We start from the raw sequence: 21,333 nt of genomic DNA, 5'->3' as shown, positions 1-21,333 counted from the left end.
GGGGGGGGGGGGGGGGGACACAGGCCGTTTCATTTCAGTGACTTTCACTCCCTTGTGGTTTGCTTGCTCAGCAATCAATGAAAACCTTCATCCTTGAAGTTCTCCCCTCTGCCCTCACATAGAGATCTGCCTGCCTTTCTCATTTCCTTCCTAGAAGCCATAGGAGAAGTTGTTCACTGATTTTGTCATCTATTTGATTCAAACAGGTGTACTCACGCCGGTGAAATATTTTGTCTGAACTAAACCAGGGTAAATTATTTTAATATTTTACATTTCTCTATTTAATGTATTGATCAGAATACAACATTTGTTCTCAAATTTTAAAATCAAAACAAAAAGTTTCTGTATTTTAGGACACAATAGGTTTGTCCTCTTTTAGACTTCATGAAATCCATCTAGGTGACGAGGTGATCAACAGCATTTGCTGAAAGGCCAGGAGTTAATCACTTAGTCTTGGTGCCAGGATTTGATTAGCCAGCTTTTTACTAATTATGACCAATCTGTTTAATTTATTTAGATTTTGGCTCTCACAAACAGATGGTGTTTGCTGTGTTTTATTAAGGTTTTCTTTATTTATATTCAGAAGTATTGAAAAAGCCTCCAGTTTAGATATATATATAGAGAGAGAACGTTTGGTCTTTAATTGTCATTTGTAAACTTGTATTAAAAATTATGATAAATTCTAAATTTCAATAACAATACCTAACATGAGCTGGCGATGCTCTTTCTGTCTTCAACCCCCTTTTAACAGGATGACAACCCCACTACACTCTCCACCATCTATATGACCTGTCACAATGTGGCTGGATCGTGGTAAACTTGACAAGCCTCCTTTTAGCACTGTTACACTTTAAGTCCTCAGTAAACATTTTTGCTGTGTCTGAGAAGCTGTCCTTAATGATCAGTTGCCTGAGAGTTAGTGTGATGAAGTTGTATTGTCTGATTGTTTAAAGGATGGATTTTCAAGTTAATTCTATGTTTGGAATGGTTCAATTGTTGATAGATCAAAAAAAATGGACTAAAAGCAATTTATATCTCATTTAGTAAACATTTTGTATAAATCATCATTCAGATAGAAGGAAAAATTATAAATACCCAGTTAGCATGATGACAGTCCTGGTTAGTTTAAAGGCTAAGTTGTCATTTGATGAGTGGGAAGAAGGTCTGCTCTAACTACAAAATTGGGTCCAAAAGCAATAATCACAGAGATCCACCTGTTGGACACTCTCCTCCAGACTGTATAAGCACACTAGACTCTGCTCATACATTATTCATCCCTCCTGCAATATCTTATTGACCTCTGTCAAGGACATTTGGACAGACATTCATCTTGACAAAATTGGCCAATCACAACCTCCAAATAGAACATATGCAAAATGCAAAGGTGGTGTACAGAGTTGAATAATGCGAGTCTTTGCTTCACGTCGCAGTGAGAATGAAATATATGAAGACGGAAACCTAATGATACTTGTCTGCTGCTAATGCAGCCTGAGACTGATCGCCTGCTTCGTTCCTGTCTGATAACGAGAGCAGATCTTGCTATTAGAAAACATTAGGAAACATAAATCTGTGGTGGCCTTTTTTGGAAGACTCACAATGATTTAGATGTCTGATCTTTTTACATTTTTTCCTGTAAATTATGGTGTTATGGATGTAGGCATTGATAATGACATAAATAAGAATGTTGGCTTTGATGCTGGTTTGCTGTGTCTGTTCTTATTTTTTATGTAGATACACTAAAATGCTTTTTTTCCCACCAAAGACATAAATTGGAGGTCTTCTTGCACTTTTAAATAAATCAGTCTTAGGATATATTTGACCCTTTCTATAAATATGCTTTATCTTTCTGCTCAGCACAATCACAACCAATTATGCCTAAAATGGAAATCAGTGATTCTTTTAAAGCGTTTGTTAAATGGTTATAGCTGTTCTTTTCAGAATTATACTTCTTTCTGTTTATAAAGCACATTGGCAGTTAGCCCATGGCCATAACATGATGAGTAGCTGTTCTCACATTTAAAAATATATATATATATATATATATATATATATATATATATATATATTTGCCCCACTTAACAGCAGGTTAAATTATGAAGAAAATGCTGCATATAAAACCAATAAATTCACATTAAAAAAGAATTAAAGTGTTTTTCTCCTCAGCTGGTGGATATTTAGACTAGAATATTATTTGGCGGCATCGGGGGTTGAAGTCAGCCCACTGCTGTTATGCCTCTGTGAGGTATAAGTGAGGTAGTAAGAGAGCTGTAACAATCAATAGATAAAGGAATAATGTGCGGATCAAGGGTGCGATGTTGTGATGATAAACCATCTGTGTGACCAGCTGGTTACAAGATTTAGAATGGGGAATGTTTAACACATATTTTATGTGTAGTGCTCCACAATAACTCCACTGAGTTACACTCCATGCCTCCTTTTGTTTTGTGATGCTGGCTTCATTTATAAAAGCTCACATCAGTGCAGGACGTAAATGCCTCAACTGGTGATTTATGAATGACCAGAGCCCTTTAAACAGGCGCTCTTCTTTGTAGCCATATTGCTGAACTGTTTTATGAAAGAGGCTTTACTAAGCTAATCATCCACATCAATATACACCTTCACAATGCTAGGCCTACTGAGCTATGATTACTCTTGTAATATCCAGTCAAACTGTTGGCTAGACCAGGAAGAAAGCTGTGGAAATTTAGAATCATGTTTCAGGTTGGGAGTTAAAAGAAAAAGGCTTAATTTTATTTTGCATTGAACGCTTGCTTGTGTTTCTCGCTGTTGTTGTTGAAGCTGTTAACATTGATCGCGTTCCTTGTGGATTTTATAGGCTGTTGTTATTGTTGTCATCAATGCTGCTGTTTCTTGGTTGTAATTCCAGACGTCTGGATGGAGTGGTGTTTGAATGCGGCTGTGACATCCGTTGGATCCAGCTGTGGCAGCAGAGGGGAGAGGCAGGGCTTCACACGCAGCAGCTGTACTGCAGGAACGGAGCCTCCAAGATACGACTGCACAACATGTACATCCACAACTGTGGTAAGAAAACAGGGTGAAGGTGGTGGGGGAGGGAGGTTTGACAAGGAAAGATAGAAAAGGAAGGAGAAAGCCAAAGAGGCAGAAAGGTTGGTAAGAAGCACAGCCAACAGAAAGCGAAGGGAAGAATGAAAAAGGTGAAAGGACACAACTAAGAAGACAATTTGAGATAGAAAAAGGCAGAGTTGTGACAGAGTTCACAAGGCGAATGTGATGAGGAGCTGAGTGTTGATTCTGACAGAACCTGTGCGCTCAGCAGCATTATCTCCATGTGGTGACTCATCTCTGAGATGCCTGCTGTTTATATCGCTGCTTCCTTTGCACTAATGCTTTAATAAAAGCAATTATTATTAAAGGTGAATAATTGATTAAGTGTGGAAAATATATGAATGCTTAAAGTGACACTTGCATGTCAGCCATAACATAAACTGTTGTGTTTGTGTTTGTTTCAAACCTGTGTTTTTTTCAGACCTCCCAGAGATCAGCGTGAGCCACAGCAGTGTTCTGGTGACGGAGGGTGACAATGTGACAGTGAGCTGCAACGGATCTGGATCACCGCTGCCCGAAGTGGACTGGACTGTCGGCAGCCTGCACTCCATCAACACACACCTGGTCAGAAATGCACAAAAACTGAAGAAGACATGTCAAGAAGCCATTTTAGAATATTTACCTTTTTTAAATTGTGAAATACTCACACCGTTTTTTCATCTTTTTTTTCTCCCCCATTTTGGTCCAATTTTCTTCAAGCATGTCCTTTGTGGTTCAAGGTGCTGCTGTCAAACCCAAAGTAATCCTGTCAGTTCTCATTCAGATAACTTAGTTCTCCAAATTCAGTTTGAGAGTTAATCATAATGCAGCTGTCCTGCTCTTTTATCTTAAAAAATTCTAACAAGATTTATTTGGACTGGCTTTGTGCTGATAATGTGCACTTAAAGAAAACATCCCAGAGTCTAGTGACGCGAGAGATTTTTTGACTGAACCTCCATTTTCCAGGTGATGACTAATTTGTCGCCTCAATTATAGCGGTCTACACTATGCTGTCCAGTGTGTAACATTTGATTACTGATGTACAAATGAACAGTATTACAGTTTGAGGCTGTGAGACTCCAGATGGACAGGTCTGACCTGACAGAACTTGGTCAGATGACAACAGTTGTTAGTGAAGATTGGCAATCGTGTGTCAGAGCTACTTGTGAGTCTGAACCAGGGCTTGAATCTGTCTCATAAAAGCAGCATTGTAAGCTATTTTCAGCTCTACATCTGATCTGTGACTTAACTCTGTGTTGTTTGTGTGCACATTTATTACTACTTCCTTATTACTGTTTGGACGACTCATAGTGTGCTTCACTTTTGATATTAAATATTAGGCAAATCGTTGGGTTTGAATTAAAACTTAAAAAGTAATTCATTGCATTTAAATCACAGGAATTTATGAATTTCTTGTCCCGACAAAAACTACTGCACCAGTCAGTCATTTGCTCCTTTCAAGAGTGATTAAACTGTGTGTGGTGCTGTCATTATGAGAGACAGAAGAACAAAAGTTATGAGGTAGCTAAAGATATATCCAGTTTCAGATTTTATTAAACCTGCACTATTGTTGGTTTATTTATTTATTTTTTGCTCTGCCAGACAATCCAGGTTCAAGTTAAGAAAGTTTAAAAAAAACACAAAAAGTTTTCTCTTTTTTTTTTAACCAAATAATCAATTCCCTTCACACTGGATGATGACCCTGCTACATCATAAAAAAAATCAGCCAGAACATGGATTTTCTTTGCAGGGTCTTCGGGGGCGTATTAAGAACACAGTGGGCTCCTCATTAGACGTAATAGAGCGTGACAGGTCTACAATGGTTTTGAGCATTCACAAAACTTTCATACCAAGGTTGTGGTGGTTTATAGGACTGGTTAGAGCAGTCGTCCTCCAATGAGAGACTTGGACATTTGATTCCACCAGTATGCCACATGTTGAAGTGTCCCTGGGCAAGACACTGAACCCCTCATTGTCTCTGATGTGTGCCCTATCGATGTATGAATGCGATCTAAAGCACTGATTAGACTCTTTAGAATGATTTATTCAGATTAGCTTTGTAGAGGGCTGTATGAATGTGTGTGTGGATGGGGAAATGAGGGCACAGATTGTGTTGTAAAGCTCTTTGAGTGGCCTGGTTGTCTAGCAAGGCTTTATATAAGTACAGATGATTTTGGGCCGTATCTGTGATGTGGGACTCGTGTCCACCGATATGCCTTAGTCATTGAGAATTTGAAGTAGGACAGGTCTCACTGGTCTCATGCCTAGGCTATGACTGTGATCATGGAAACAACATAGTCCAAAAACTCAACCACTGTGATAAAACCTAGTCAGCAAAGTTTTACAACATTCCGACAAGTCTTTAAAAAAAATCCTAAATCAAAGACCCTAAATACATAAATGTTTGTTCAATGAAGTTTTAAAATATATTTTTTGATTTCACCTGCAAAATTAAATCACTTCAGGCTCCACAAAGGACTAAGACGTTGGTAGATTAATCACTGACACAAATTTCTTTAGGACAGCAGCTCCCAAACTACTGTTTCCAGGCATATATAGTTTCCAGGTTACTAAAATGATGCGCCCTTGATCAGACCAAGCCACTTTTGTTTAACTGAATTTCTGCTTGGACCTTCAGTGCACCAGCTAATGCATCATTCTGGCTCCCTGACACCAGCCCCAGGTCACTGTAAGAACTGCAAAGAAACAGCAAGAAGAGAACAGACTAAAATTACAGTGTGGTTTTCATCTATGATATAAATCATCAGTGACTTTACAGATTAAAGTTACTTCAGCCTTACACATACATATTACAGTACATGTACTGTGATATAATGAGTGAAGTGTGCGTCAGTGAGAGCCAGACTGACTGAATGAAGGTAGGAAACGTATTATTGTATTTGGCCTCCTGAAGAGCTCAAACATACATTTAATATACATTTTAACACGCTTCCTGTTGTGCTAAACGTATTTTAGTAAGACCCCTCTGGATCAGTGAGGTGGTTAATTCCCACAGCTAGTCTGCACCTTTTGACTGCATTCAGTTTCCTTCAACCGGATTTTAAATAATGAATAATTAACCTTACTTTTAATTAGGTAATTAAAATTCCAAACCCCAGCAGTGTAATACGATGGGCTTCGCAGTATATCGTTCCCGTACCTAACCATGTTTCCCCTCTTTATCTGTGTCTCCTCGTCTCTTCCCACAGTCGAATGTTTACTGGCCGAATATCCACTCCATCAACCTGACTCTTTTCAACATCAGCCGAGATGACAACAACTTCCAGCTGACCTGCATCGCAGAGAATGTGGTGGGAATGACCAACTCCTCAATCCAGCTTAACGTACAGTGTGAGTTTGATGTTTTCCATAATTAGGTCCAATAAATCTGTTTCAAGCACTGCCAAGTTAAGGGTAAAAGACCAGAGACAAAGTGCCAGATATCTGCGTCGCATCTTAAATTTGGGCATAAAGAAAAGAAATCTATCATCTCAATAAGTAAAACTTTCTAGCACTTTTAGTTCAGATGCATTAATTTATTGATTCTTGAGTTAAATAAAGGTAAGTATATTGACTAAATATATACTAATTAGTTTTATAAATCCTATATTTTACATAGCTGCCTAGATGTAATATCATTAAGACTATTTAAAAAATACATTAAAAACCTCAGCTGTATTTTATTTTACTTGAAACTTAGTTTGGAGATATAAAAGCAGGTAAGAAATGGCAAAATCCTTTTGAAAATAAAAAGGGATTGGTTAGTTCTATTGGAAGAAATTCAATATTTAAATGTTAGCTTAGATTTAATTTTTAAAATTAACTGTAAACAATAATAAACCTTGATTGTTTCTCATATTAATCATCATCATAATAAAAAATTTTTTTAATGTGAATTGTGACTTAGAACGCCTTCGTGCTGTTCATATCCCTACAGTTGCATTATGTCAATCACAGGGAGGTCCCACCCTAAAGCACACCCTGCTTTATCATCTGTTTTACTCTAAATGAGAGCCTAATTTACAAAGTTATTATCATGCTGTGTTGAAGAACACTTGAGGCTAGCGATTAAGAAAATTTTCACTGAAGCTTCAACTCAAGAAAGAAGACAAACAGGTTTCTTCTTTTCAGCTAGAGCTTATTCCTAACTTCCCAACATAAGTTTTTAAAACTTTAAGGAGCACTAACATTGGCTTCATTTTTCAGACCTTGAATCTACAAGTATTTCAACTATCTTTTATTTACACTCCTTAGATAAAATATAAAAATATACCTCTATCTGTGTTCTGGCTCTAATCAGAATGAGACATATATTGGGTTTAAAAGCAGCAGTTCAATATTAAGGAATAAATTCTGCAAATCAAGTTTAAAAATTCATTCAGTCAGTGCCTGACATGTCTACATCAACTCAAACCTACAGTAACTGGGTAAAAGGCTATTTTAGTCTTCATGGAGGATTTTTACAGACACCTAATTAGAACCACCCAAAATTGCTGTTCAAAATATATTAAAATATGCTGCAAACATATTTTATTGTCCCAAGACATTGCACAAATAATATTGGAGATAATAAAATTATACAATGTATACATTGGTACATTCAGAAAACACTTTTTTAAAGTCTATTATTTTTAGTTAATTATTTTTGGATAGAAACATGCTAAGCTTTAATAAATTATATTTAATAATCATATATTAATTAATCATATATTTATTTCATATGTTCAGAAGCCATTTCTATTAAACATAGAAATGTTTGCAGTTGATCATAATATAACTTTTTTTTTCTTGGATAACAGTTTTACTCATAAATGCAGAAAAGCATCTTCTAATTCACTGTTCCTCCAAGTTGGTGTTAGGACCCCTCTGCGGGTCATGAACCAATAAGTGGGTGGTCTTGAGAAGAGCTAGAAAAATCATATTCACTTTAAAAATGAATTCCCTAAGAGTTACAAAGAAATAAAAACTGCAAATTTAAAATGAGGAGTGTGATGTGGCTCCTTGTTAAAAGCCTGATAAATAATATTCACATACTTGAATTGGCAATAGTTGGGGCCACGAATGGCTGTGACTTTTATTTTATAGGTTCATGGTTAAAACGTTTAGGACCCATTGCTTTAATTCAGTGAAACCCATATTCTGGTGACCATGAAAGCACTAAATAAAACATCCCTCTATCTAGGTGTAATGTGAATATCTCAAACCCACTGCCAACAGGGCTAAACATGCTAATGTGTCACAATGTTTAATTTAGGTTAAAAACAGGAAGAAGAAAAGCAGCTTCAATCAGCCATGTTTTACAGTACAAAAGAAAAGACACGTAGTCAGCGTGACATCTGTATTGTTGTCTCTCAGCAGTTTTGTTTTGGTTCTTAAATCTTATTTGCTCACCTGCCATAGCTGCACTGAAAACAACTCAAATCCTAAAATGTAAAGTCATGTTGCTCTGTTGCTGAAGGCGTTAATCAGTGAAGCATGCTGGTGCAGTGATTACTTGGAATGAAATCTTGTTACCTACCACTGAGCCAGAGGCTTATCCACATTTGGTAACCCCGGTTCATCTGGGTCTGCCATGGTTTGGTAAATAAATCTGTCGGAATTAAGCATCCATTTTACCAAATGACACAACCTTTTCGGATCACAACATTAAAACGTTGAAAACATATATGTTCGAGAGCGTGAATGTAAAATGTTAACACTAGACAGAGGATTTCAGCGTGTCAGGACTGTTTCAACCCTTAATGTTTTATTTAAAAGTTAATATAGTAAAAGTTTGCATGTAGTGTATCTGAAAGATGTCCACTGCCAGTACATATAAGGTATCTTTTAATCACCTCTTACTGAAAAGCTAAAAGCAGCCGATAATGTTTTTACCCCTGTATGTGTGTGTGTGCATGTGTGTTTGTGTGTATGCGATTGTCTGTCTGTTAGCAGAATATCACATGATCAACTCAACAAATTTTAATGAAACAGCTACAACTGATTGTTTGGGATCAACTCAGTTCAAAATGGACACCACAAATGCAAATGTAGCTCAGTTAACTTTACAGATATCAAAGTAAAGGTTGGTGTGATAGTAGCTGATAATTATTTACAATACATACTTTGAGAGCTAACAGATTGTGCAACAACTTGCAATATTGTGTGACATCTCACATAATGGTATTTTCAAGGTTTCACCAACACGACTATATTGCTGCCTTTCCCCATTTTCAGCATAAGATGATCTCACTTTAAAACTCTCGCATGAACATTGGGGAGCAATATCCATTTTTTATTTAAGGAAAATGAGTTCCTAAATTATTTCTTTTGCTTACTGTTTTACACCATTTTAATGAAACAAAATGGCCTTTTTTTTTTTTTTAGAAAAGCTTGTCCTTTTTTTTTGTTGTTGTTTGGAAGCCGCTCATGCTTTACACCCTGTATTCAGCGTCTTTACTATTGTTCATCAATAATATAGACTAGCTCTTAAATTCAGCCAAGCAGCAAACCAAAAACTATAAAAATGTTTATAAAGGGTTTATTTCAAATCCTCTGGGAATGTTATGAATGCTAGGATCTTTGAATGCTTAGCAATTTTCATTTGCATAAAATGTCTTTCGTGGCAACTTTGATAGGCTTCCGTTCAATTTATCATCTATTAATACCACAGACAGTCTGAGAGAATAATTTTAATCGGGGGGAAAATAACAAAAAAAAAGACATTCCTTTATTATGCTGAGCACCCAAATTATGCAGGTACATTTAAAATGCAATGAGGTGTTGCACAGTTACAAACTAAGTGAAATTGATGTAGCCAATTAGCAAGAACCTACCCTCCAGCCCGCATGAAAGTTCAGCCTTGATCTGAGCGGAAAGAGACAACGAAGCTGGGAAAAAGAATCTAACCCTGAGCAATGATAAAGCAATGATTTGGTAACCATCAGAATGTTCCACTAACATCCAGACTATGAATTACAGCATGTATTTCAGCTCTTACATAAGTCTGCCCAGTGGATTGGCCCTGGGCATGTTTGGGACAGACTGTTTTTAAAGCCAATATTTATCAAAGGTGCCTGACATTTTTCTTTTTGTAGCAAGCTTCCTCTTGTAGAGCACAATCTATTGTTGCTGTTTGCAATGCATCACGCTACAGGACAGGGGAGATTTGTCAACAATTCAAGCACTCCCTGTTGGAGCCGAGCTGCTGAGGCTCCACGTAGAATGACAGATTGACTTTGCAACATCATGTCTTCGGGGCTTCCTTTACACGGACACTCAATGGATGTACATCTCCAGGCGCTTCTTTTTTTTTTTCTTCCTTTTTTCCTGTTGACACTCTGCTGGTGCTGCAAATTAACTTATTAATTTTTCACCACATGCTCTGATGGTAATTACATTTCCTCCCCTGTGCAGCGTATTGTCTCTGGAAATGTCATAAAATAGCTTAAACTGCTGCTCTGATTAGGGAGTAATCTGATTGACAGCGAAATTACCAGCCATCAAGTGACATTCTCTGCATTCAAAGATGAGCTCGCTATTTTAGCAAAAGTGTAATTAGCCACAATGCAAGTTCTGCAGGCACATTGTTCTGCTGTCGTCAAGAACAATTGCAGCTCTGCAGCAATGTGGATCCACTCAGCTTGTCTTGTTTTCTTTTTTTTTTTTGTAGTGCTTTACGCACTGTACATCTTCTGATTAATAATGCAGCACACATTTACACCAGGGTTAGTAGTTCTTTTCCTGCAAGACAAGCAAGGCATTATCTTTTGTCAACGTTTTGTACAACACAATTTTGAAAAGGTTGGGACATTGTGTAAAATGTAAATAAAAACAGAACATGATGATTTGCAATAGAACATAGTAAATATAACACATTTAAACTAAGCAACTGTGCCATTTTTGGGGAAAAAAATAAGGTTACTTTGAATTTGATGGTAGCAAAACATCTCAAAAGAGTTGAGACAGGACCATGTTTACTTCTTTGAAACACTTCTTTTAACAACAGTCTGCAAATATCTAGGAACTGGGGAGACCAGTTGCTAGATTTGTTGGAAGGAATGTTGTCTCATTCTTGTTTAAAGCTACATTGTAGCTGGTAAACTGTCCTGGGTCTTCTTTGCTGAATTTTTTTGTTTCATGACAAACCAAATGTTTTTAATTGGTAAGCGGTCTAGACTGCAGTTCAGCACCTGGACTCTTCTACTTTGAAGCCATATTGTAATGGATGCAGTGTGTGATTTAGCATTGCCTTGCTGAAAGATGCAAGGTCTTCCCTGAAAAAGCCATTATCTAGATGGGAACATACATAGGTTGTTCTAAAATCTGTACATAGTTTATAAATAAGTTTGTTTTTTTTGTTTCTGCTTTGACTTATTGTCAAGTTGTATTTTAGTCTTATTTTTACATTTATGGATGTTTTTTTTTTTTTTTCCACATTGTATTTTATTTTGGGTTTCAGTATCTCTAGTTTTGTTTTGTAATTGGTCAAATCTCTTGAAAAAGAGAGACCAGACTGTTTTTAATGCTGTGCTGCCTGAGGGCCTGAAGATCACAATCCAATATTGACATTCAGCCTTGTTTCTTTGAGCTCAGAGATTCATCCAGATTCTTGAAATCTTTTGATGATATTTTAAACTGTAGTTGATGGGGTAGTCAAAGTCTTCCCAACTTTTTTGAGAGACATTACTCTGAAATTGTTCCATTATTTTTCGAGACAGATCTACGCAGACTGGTAAACCTGCCCTTCTTTAGTTCTTATTCAGCCTCCCTAAAATGCTCTTTTTTTATGCCCAGTCCTCTTACTGACCTGTTACCAATTAATCTAATTAGTTGCAAAATGCTCCTCCAGCTGTTTCTTGTTCGAACCACTTTCTTTTACAGCCTTTTTGTTTCCCCACTCTCTTGAGATGTTGCTACCATCAATTCCTAGAAATTGGTACCATTTCTAGGTTTAACATTTCATATCTGTTCCATTGTCAGAAAAAAAAAAAAAAAAAATCTATGTATGAGATCTGCAAGTTATTGCAATCTGTTTTCTTTTGTCTTTGTTTTTGTTATTTTTTGTTTGTTTGTTTTGTGTTTTAACTTTACACAATGTCCTAACCTTTTTGGAACTGGGATTGTATTTAACAAGCAAATGGTCCGACTGCAGCCTGCCCTGTGCTGCCGCTGACAGTTTTAAATCTTAATCACAGTATGCTTCAGCCCAGAGGGAGCATGTGCTAATATCAATGCCATGATCCTCCTGCCCCCCTCCCTCCCCCCCGTCACCACCAGCCATGATTTGTATCTGAAGTCTGCCTGGAACATGGCATTTGCAATACACAAGTGTTAACACCAGATAACATTGCACAACTAGCCTTGTATTCAGACTTCTCCCTGATCAAAGACATGTAGTTATCAAAGCTTGTCATCTGTATGGACAGTACGAGGACGCCGCGGTCGTGTGGACGAGCACGCAGCGCAGTAATGACTTGCATTGTATTGACTGAGACTGGGCTGACAGCCACGCTGAGGGGGAAAATAGATCAGTCCCTGACTTGTCTATCAAGTGGAGAATTAATTTTTTTTTTTTTCTCTCAGCATTCTTCTTCTCTTTGGGCCTCACTTCTGTCCTTTTTTTTTTTTTTCTACTCTTATCTTTTCTCCTCCATGCTCTCCAAATAACAGCTCTGCATACGCCCCCGCACCAGCCCGTTCACACATACACAAGCCTTTGCCTTTGGATCAGCTGAATGACTTCATTGTAATATTGTCTGTCACCAAATGAATTTATGAAATGACAGCTTCCAAACACCAGTAAATAGTTTGTTCATGCCTTTACTTAATGAATATTATTTGCTTTGAAAACACAAGCTCTCGATGACAGAGCTGACAGTTACTTTGAATAAAATTATTTGAAATCGACTGGTCGAGGTGATGATAAAGTCTTTAAAAGGTTGACTAGGACATTTATTGACCTCCTCCATTGGTGAAGGGGTGTTAATGTTTTTGCCCATGTCTGTGTGTGTTTGTCTTTCGTGTTAGTAAAATATCTCATAATCTGATAGAGAGAGTTTAATGAAACTATCAGAACCTAATCATTGGGTGTACATCTACATCTGAATAGTTTTCGTTGTCAACACAATTCAAGATTGCTACCAAAGCTAATCAACCTTAGAGAACACAAGAATAGCTATAACTTAGTCAAATTTACCAGTATTAATCTGTACTTTGTTATGGTAGTAGCTGAAAAAACCTCAAAAAGCTAACAAATCTAGCAAGATCCTATAATGACATAATGTCAGTTACTCTGGCCTTAAAGGTGGTGAGTGATATGCATTCAAGGGATGCTAGGCTTTTAATCTCAAATGTATTCACAGCTGTCTGGAACAGCACTGTTGAGTGCAGTGGTCCACCAGCCATAATAAAAAGACCTGAAAATTATAATATTGTACATTTATAAACCATCTTTTCCAGAAGACATTCATATTTCTAATAAAGAACCCAAAATCTGTCTGTTTAAATATTGCTCCCCTTCTATTACCCACTCTGAAAAGATATAGAGGAAGTGGAGTTCTGAATATTTTTTTACTCATAAAGCCAACCCCCTTTTCTACAATCACTGTTTGATCAGCTTTAGCAAATTACTTGTGCTGGATTACCAAATCAGCTGTAAAAAGAAAAACAAAACCCTGCCTTAAGGCAAGTTCTGTTAGAGGACTTCAAAACGCACTTCTTTTAAGAGGAAGATTGGATTCTGTAGGTTTTATCCAATGAAGTCTCTAAGAGTTGACATCCCCACTTTTTTAAGCTTCAGTTTTATGCAGTGGTCCTTTCCTGTTTGAATGAGAAGTAAAAGAGTTTTGGCATTGTATCTACAAGTGAGAGAATACAAAAGTAAGCAACCAACATGTAGAGTAGTGCCAATTATAGACTGATATATATGTGTGTGTGTGTGTGTGTGTGTGCGTGTGTGTGTGTGTGTGTGTGTGTGTGTGTGTGATGCTAATAATCAGATTTTGAATACAAGTAACTGAGGTTTCATTCGAAGGGTCACCAAGATGCTCTGCAAGGAGAGAGACCTCATTCATGATATTTAAGTTAAGTTTATTTGTATAGCACATTTCGGCACAAGGCAGTTCAAAGTGCTTTACATCACGAAAACGCAAAATTAAAAAAGTCATAAAAACAACATACAAAAAACAACAACATACAGTCACCAAATGAGCTACCAGAACACATCCATTTATTATGATTCAAAAGTAACTCTAAACAGGTGGGTTTTTAGCCTTGATTTGAAGGAACTCCGTGTTTCAGCTGTTTTACAGTTTTCTGGAAGTTTGTTCCAGATTTGTGGTGCATAGAAGCTGAATGCTGCTTCTCCATGTTTGGTTCTGGTTCAAAAATGTTAATGGAATAGTGAAAATCCTCTACCAGCATCTTGAATTTTTACTACTGTTAAATAGAATACAAAGAAATTAGCTGTAGACAATGCCCCCAAGTAAGATTTGCAACAACCCCAACTTTTCTTACCAAACTGTGATGTTTTATGAAATGTCTTTTGAGCCGACTGCAATGTCAAAATGCTATGATGTAGTACAAAGGCAGTGTTTGGGCTCTGCCAGCAGAGCTTCTCCCTTTTTCCCTGGGCTGCACATTGCACACCTTTAGCTTCACTGAATCCCAGCTCAAGACAAGACAATGGTGTATTATAACTGTATGTGCATGTGAGCCCTGAAGGTGGCTGGTTAGGTTTGGTGGGTAGTGGGAGACAATATAGGACAGGCGCAAAGTGAGAGACAATGCCAAGCTATACTAACTGCCAAAACCTTCTTTTTGATAATAAAATGCCAAGAGTGACCCATCGCAAAGGAAAATCAGTGTTGTTCCCAAGGTGTATCTGATCGTATTAAAGTGATAAATTGCTTCTTGGCTTGGCGGTGTTGTTGATTCAAATGCTTGTGGCTTCATGACAGAAAAAGAAAATTTGTGCTCGTTCATGCCAAAGAAATTTCTTAATCTATTTCAAGCAAGTCCTGTTATCCATTTTCATTTCTCATGTACAGACGCTTCAGTACAGGACATGGTAAAAGTCTCATCACTACTGAAAGCAAGACACATACCTTCTAAATGTCACCTTTGGGGAACTATTTTGAGTTTGGTGTGTTGCTGCCTTTTTAAGTTATGAAAAAGGTTTACAACAGCCCAAGGGCTGTTGAACTTTTTCGACACATAAAGGTCTTTGTACTACAAAATTTATGTTAAAAGAAAAGAAACAGGCGCAATGATTATTATGCTGAGCTCTGCAGAATGTTTAAACCACGTCCTATGTTTCCCTCTTTACTGCAGTTCCTCCAGTTATCTTGAGACTGGCTGAGCCTGAGCAACGCCTTGACACCTGCATCGAATTCACAGTTCGTGGGTACCCACACCCCAAGCTACGCTGGTTCTTCAGCCAGAAGGAGATTCAACAGAGTGACTACATCCGAACTGACATGGACTTCTACCAAGACTACTTGGAAGGCTGTCTTACTTTCCAGAACCCAACACACATCAATAATGGGAACTACACTCTGGAGGCCAGCAACCCCCTAGGAACCGTCACCAAGTCAGTGTTTGGTCACTTCCTCACACCCCCTGATGAAAATGGTGAGTGGATAACAATGTTTCTTTTCTGTCACTTTGAGTTGCCTCGTGCTGAAAAGTGCTATATAAATAAATGTACCTACCTACCTACCTGTCTGAAATGGTTACTTTACAGGGCTTCAGTCTTTGAGGTTAATAAGGAATCAAACAGAAGAGTAGGAGAAACACAGTCAAGTTACTCTGACTCCAACAAGAGCTAGCCTGTCCCTCTTTTTGGAACTGGTTGTCACGATTGAAGCAAATTTCCAACGGGTTTATGTTTAACTACTTGCTTTATACATTACAGGTTCTATATTATTTGCGAACACTTTTAGAGGGTTTTGCTGTTTTTTTTTTTTTTCTAAATTAAAAATCTCACCACAGAGTGTGCTGGTTGTGCAGCTAATCCCTGCTGGCTGAATAGCAGCCAAGGTTCATCCACAGTTCAGTCAGGTAGATTGTTCACTTGTAGTTCACGCGGAGTTCACAAGAAAGAGGAAAAAAAAAACCTTCACAAAGTCTGGCAAATTTCTCCCTATGGTCAATATTCCAGGGTTAAAGTCTTGTCAATTTATTGACGTAGTGTGACGTTTTCTGTCTCTTCTTTTGCAGACACAGTGGAAATAGGTGAGTGTTTCTATTTTCAAATGTAACCCTGTTGTTGCTTTTCTTCCAGTCCTTTCTTTTTCTTTACTGCTTGTTTGGTGTCAGTTTGTGCACACACATATGCTGAGGCAGAGCCACTTCATTACTGTTTGACTACCACTCTCAAGATAGTAACCATGGAGAAATTTGTTCACTTTGTGCTGCAGTCCTTTAAGAAGCTCTTAGTGTTGCTCCTCTGTTTTCTTATCTGTTATTTTTCTTCTCAATGACTTTGCTGAACGGTGAAAGCATTCACTGTATTGTGTGCTTTACTCTGTTGCATCCAAGGTTGTGGAATTGAACAATGCAGACTCCCAGTCTAAGAGGGCACCTTACAGGTGTTTTCCAAAACTCAATCTTTACTGTAATAAAGCAATTTTTATGTTACATCCTTCTGACTTCATTAAGCTACTTTGTATTTGTTTTTAAGCTTTTAAATCTGGATAAAAGTTTCTGATTGGGTCATAAAGGTGCCATATTTATTTATTTGTAGCGCATATTTGTTTGTTTTAATTTTAGAAAATAGGACAAACTTTGACAAAATCTCATTTGTGCTTCTCCCAATTTATGTATTTTTCTTAAAATCACACTGCCCTTGTGTACTCAGATAATCCTCTTTCTAGTTTTACTTCCATGAATTACAGCATTAAAAGTGCTTTGTTTGCAAACATTATCACAATTGGCAAAATATATCTTAAATTAATAAATACTATGTAAGCATTATGTATAGGTCTCTTCATAATGTGCAAATACTCTCAGGGGTTCTGTCCTTTTTTATAGCTGCTACAAGAGCTTGAATACCTTTTGATTATAGTGGGAATGCAAAAGAAATGGCTTTGGCGTATTCTTGCTCGGTCTTGCAAATCCTCTGTTTGTGGTGTGAGGTTTGGCCTCAGACTGTGGCGGTGGCCTCACTGTTGTCAGCTCTAACAAAGTGGGTCAGTTCAATCTCTGACCTTCATCAGAGTCTCCTCCCATATCTACATGAGGCCATTCTTTCTAATCAGCCATGGAATTATGAGGCTACAGCACGGCCAGTGATGTAGACGAATGGACTGTGCAGGAAACTGCATGAGGCAAGCTGCGGCTTCATACTGGCATACACTCTCACACAGTTTCACATGGGGGAGTTCAGTCATAGAGGGCAGACTGACAAGAGGAGTGATACTATTGCTGCTGAGGAGATAGTAGGGCAGAGGGAGGAGAGAAGACAGGGATCAAGGCCGAGAGGGATGGACTCTGAGCACAGAACCTCACGCTTTGGTATGGTGGGTGTGTTTGTGTGCCTGTGCATGTGGCAGCCAGTCTGCCATGTGGCCATTAATTTGCCCACAATTACTCTCTGATGTCCTGGCTGGAGGCCTCAGTCTGGAGTTTCTATCACTCCAGTTCATTTCATTTTATGGGTCTGTCTCATGACACTCTGCGGAGTATTTCTGCTTGTCAAAACTTTGTATGGATCCAATGTGTAGGATTTGAATACAAAGGACTACAGATTGTACATTCATGCTCAATGGTCTGAGAACAGGCAGGTTTCGGTTTTGCCTCAAAACGTGTCTTCGTGTTTGTTTTGTACATTTTCGGTGTTTGTCAGGCAGTTTTCATTTACCAAGTTTGATATTTGGCATACCAGTGTCAGCTTTTTTTATGGCTCGTATAACTGTAAATTTTTTGTTTTTATTTTTCTGTATTTCAAATCAAGTGCATGCATTTGTGCAACTGAAGTAAAATTTCCTTGTCTTTTGTTTTGTCGAAAGGCTTGTGCCTATCTGGCCAGTAATTGTTTTTTATTTTGATAAAAAGCAACATTTGTGCAGAGTTGTTTAAGCTTTAAATCAGTCTCCCTATATAAAACTGCAGTATTCAACACTATATGCTTTCATGATTCCGCCTATGGAAAAACATGCACACACACGAGTAGGTGTACGATGTACAGAGATATACTCAAGTGTTATTTATCCTGAAATGTTATCAATAACATTTTACTTTGTGGATACATTTAGAATATGCTCAGAATCATGTGCACTACAAAGCACACCATTCACGTAATTTTAATCTGTTAGGCTGTGCACTGACCCTTGTAAATGCTTCTTTTATTTAATGTGATAAACGGGTGCATAACTGTGTTCGTGCATTGCAGACAGGTTCTTATTCCTATGTTTTACTGTGTTTTATAACTACAACACATTTTCCCTGGAAATAAATGAATGGCAAAAGATGCAGCCATTATACGTATTTACTATAAAGGAGCGTGGGCGTAAGCCAAGGCCATAAATGGTTTATTTTCTCCCAGAGCTTCTGATGCCTATTCATGTGATTCTGTGTCACAGATCCGCCCACAGACGTTGGTTCAGGCCGACCAGAGGAAGACACATTTGGGGTGAGTTTTGTTTTCTTAATGATGTTTGCGAAACAACTCCTAAATAGCTGCTTGCTTTACCTCAAACCTTTTTGTCAGTGAGCCCTTGTAGGGGTGTGTTTATTGCCTGGTCTGGTTTCATTCGTTATACAGCGCTGAGGCACACAAGCTGAAACACTGCAAACAATGTGAAAGCAAGAGCAGAGATGGTAGCACTGTTGATTATGGCAGCAAAATACTACAGAATGATGCTATTTTCAAACATTACACCGATTTGTCAGCTTGGTCTTCCAGAAACATCTGAACTGAGCGTGACTTCTTAACACCATATGATGAGATAGGTACTTATTGTGTTAAAATAACTTGTCAGTACCACAAAAAGTGACTGGCCTATCCTCTGTTGACTACACAAATGTTGAAAAGTTGGGCTCTTTTCCCATAAATCTGTCAGACTGCAGCGTGCTTGGTTACCAGTGTGAATAGCCGGGAATCACTGCATAGGCTGAAGGTCGGAGTTTCATTCATGCACAGGAGAGCAGGAACGAGTACGAGCATAACTTCCCTTGTAGCGTCAAGCTTTAAAAAACTTTTTTTTTTTAAACATAAATGTGTAAGCTTTTTTCTCTATTTCTTAAGTAAAATAAATTTTCCACTTTTGTTTCAACAGTAAAAAATTAACAGTAGCTTAACATCACTTTCATTATGTTGTCTCTGTGGTGCCAGCATGTAACTTCAGCATATATGTCGTCCCTAATGTTACACAGATTTCTTCTATTTTTCTCTTTCTGAAGACTGTGCTTCTGTAGTTTAATAGACAGAGCAATCATTAATGGGCTGTTAATAGACTTATTAATGGAAGACATTTTGACATATGAGAGCAGGAACAGCAAAGGTGTAATTAATAACTTTCATAATGGCTGCTGTCATTCTGGTGTGACAGTTCCAGTTCCTTGGTGCGTGCATACTGGTTACTGGCGCACCATCCTGTGATACCTGAATAGAAGTGAGTCATTGTGCAAGTTATTAAATACACCTGCATTTCCCCCCCGCTGTGACCACTTGTCCACTGTGTAAAATGCTGTGGTAACAATTCTTCTGGACAACTGCACAAAAAATATTACCGTGTAATGTGTCACTCCTGCTATACTGGCAAACAGTGGCACACTCATAACCTCAAGTGTTACACATTTTTTTAAACAGTGAAAATTGAAAATTAAAAGCAGAGAAGAGCAGTTTTACCTATTTATTTATTTATTGGCCTGCAAGCTTTGCAGATTGAAATTATGTCAATTGTGGGAAGACTTAACGAAAGTTGGATCTCTTCCTAAACAAGTTATTTTTATTTCACAGTTTTGCAAACCCAGTAGAAAAGGTTCAAGTAATGAACTTTGATAGGCACTGACATGTTGTTCAGGAAAAATAAAGTTGTGAAAAGCTGCAACCTAATGATCTGCGCTGAAGAGACAAAATTAAAGTTTTAAATTTTTAATATTAAATATGCTTCAGGGTGAAATAACAGTCTTAAAAGGTTAGCTGTTTTTTTGTTTGCTTTTTTTTTAAATACCTCTTGAAACCTTTGGCATTCAGATCCTCTTGTCCAAGTTAAACAATGTAGTTAAACAATGTTAGGATGTGATCCATTACTTGTGTTTTATTGCTGAAGGTCAATTATGGTAAAGGTTTTGATTTATGCAACTTGTGTACATGAGTATAATGTAAAACTGCATTTCGAAAAAGTTGCCATATCCCAATTCATAGAAACTAACAAAGTAATTCAAAGTTACACAAATTATTATAAAGTACCTCAAAAATGACATCATGCAAACTAATACCTATCTGTTAGCAATTAACTCTGATATGTATACTATTGTACTTGATCAATGTTGACCCAAGATCAAAGACACAAACATGAAGCATAAAATATATCTAAAGGTACAAAAAATAATAAACTGTTGTGATAAGTTTCATTTTTCTCTTTTGTGACATGGATAAACTGCTAATCTAAAGCTAGCATAAGTCCTTGCTTTCACCGAGGTTAAGTTGCTAAAATTGAAGCAAACTTAATTCAACTTAAGTGAATTAAGAAAACGTTATACAAAAAACTTTTAAAAATATTTTAGTTTTATTTTGATTATTAGAATCAAATGTCAAATTCATGTTAATCTGCACAAGTTCATTTTTCAAGTTGTAGTTAAACCAGCTACATTTTTAAGTTAACCAGGCATCTTGCTAACATATTTCATTAAAAGGCTGTTGAACTTATTTCATAAAACATTTGCATGTCGTTGGAAACACCAACAAAATTAACCACCTAATACTTTTTTAATTGCTGTATGCATCTTCCTCACAGCTTAATGCTTTAAGCCTTTGCATAAAAAGATAAGCTGTGCGTTCTAGTGTGACCATAGACTTTATCACTGCTGACATTTTGACTTTTCTTGGAAAAGAAACAGAAACATGTTTAGATAACAATGGTGTTGTTCAATCAAGTGAAACACTAAGCTGTAACAGTGACTCTGCTTGCAAAAAACAGCCGCATCTTGGAGTTGTTAGGATGTAAGGTTTTTGTATTATGTTTTGTCTTCATATTTCAGTTCGAGTTTATTGTTTGTTATTTAGTTGTCTCTTCCCTGTGCCTCAGCCACCATTTACTTCTCCTCAGTCACACTCTCTCT

The 21,333-nt window shown here is 37.4% G+C and overlaps 1 protein-coding gene across 2 annotated transcripts in view; it reads left to right on the top strand.

Moving 5' to 3' along the window:
- The window catches only part of ntrk3b (neurotrophic tyrosine kinase, receptor, type 3b), a 212,593-nt gene that overhangs the window by 96,295 nt on the left and 94,965 nt on the right, over positions 1-21,333 (top strand). Inside the window, exons 5-10 of one of the 2 annotated variants that reach the window (XM_017425891.3) lie at positions 2,888-3,042; positions 3,509-3,651; positions 6,276-6,417; positions 15,379-15,678; positions 16,267-16,281; positions 18,630-18,679. In XM_017425891.3, the coding sequence (XP_017281380.1) occupies positions 2,888-3,042; positions 3,509-3,651; positions 6,276-6,417; positions 15,379-15,678; positions 16,267-16,281; positions 18,630-18,679 (805 nt within the window). The remainder of the gene's footprint in view (positions 1-2,887; positions 3,043-3,508; positions 3,652-6,275; positions 6,418-15,378; positions 15,679-16,266; positions 16,282-18,629; positions 18,680-21,333) is intronic. The other variant, XM_017425892.3, reaches the window with a different exon arrangement.

Source organism: Kryptolebias marmoratus, linkage group LG15 (assembly GCF_001649575.2).
Source record: "Kryptolebias marmoratus isolate JLee-2015 linkage group LG15, ASM164957v2, whole genome shotgun sequence".
In the NCBI taxonomy this organism is placed as follows: Eukaryota; Metazoa; Chordata; class Actinopteri; order Cyprinodontiformes; family Rivulidae; genus Kryptolebias; species Kryptolebias marmoratus.
Note: the sequence above shows the minus strand (reverse complement) of the source record. Positions and strands in the feature narration are given on the sequence as shown.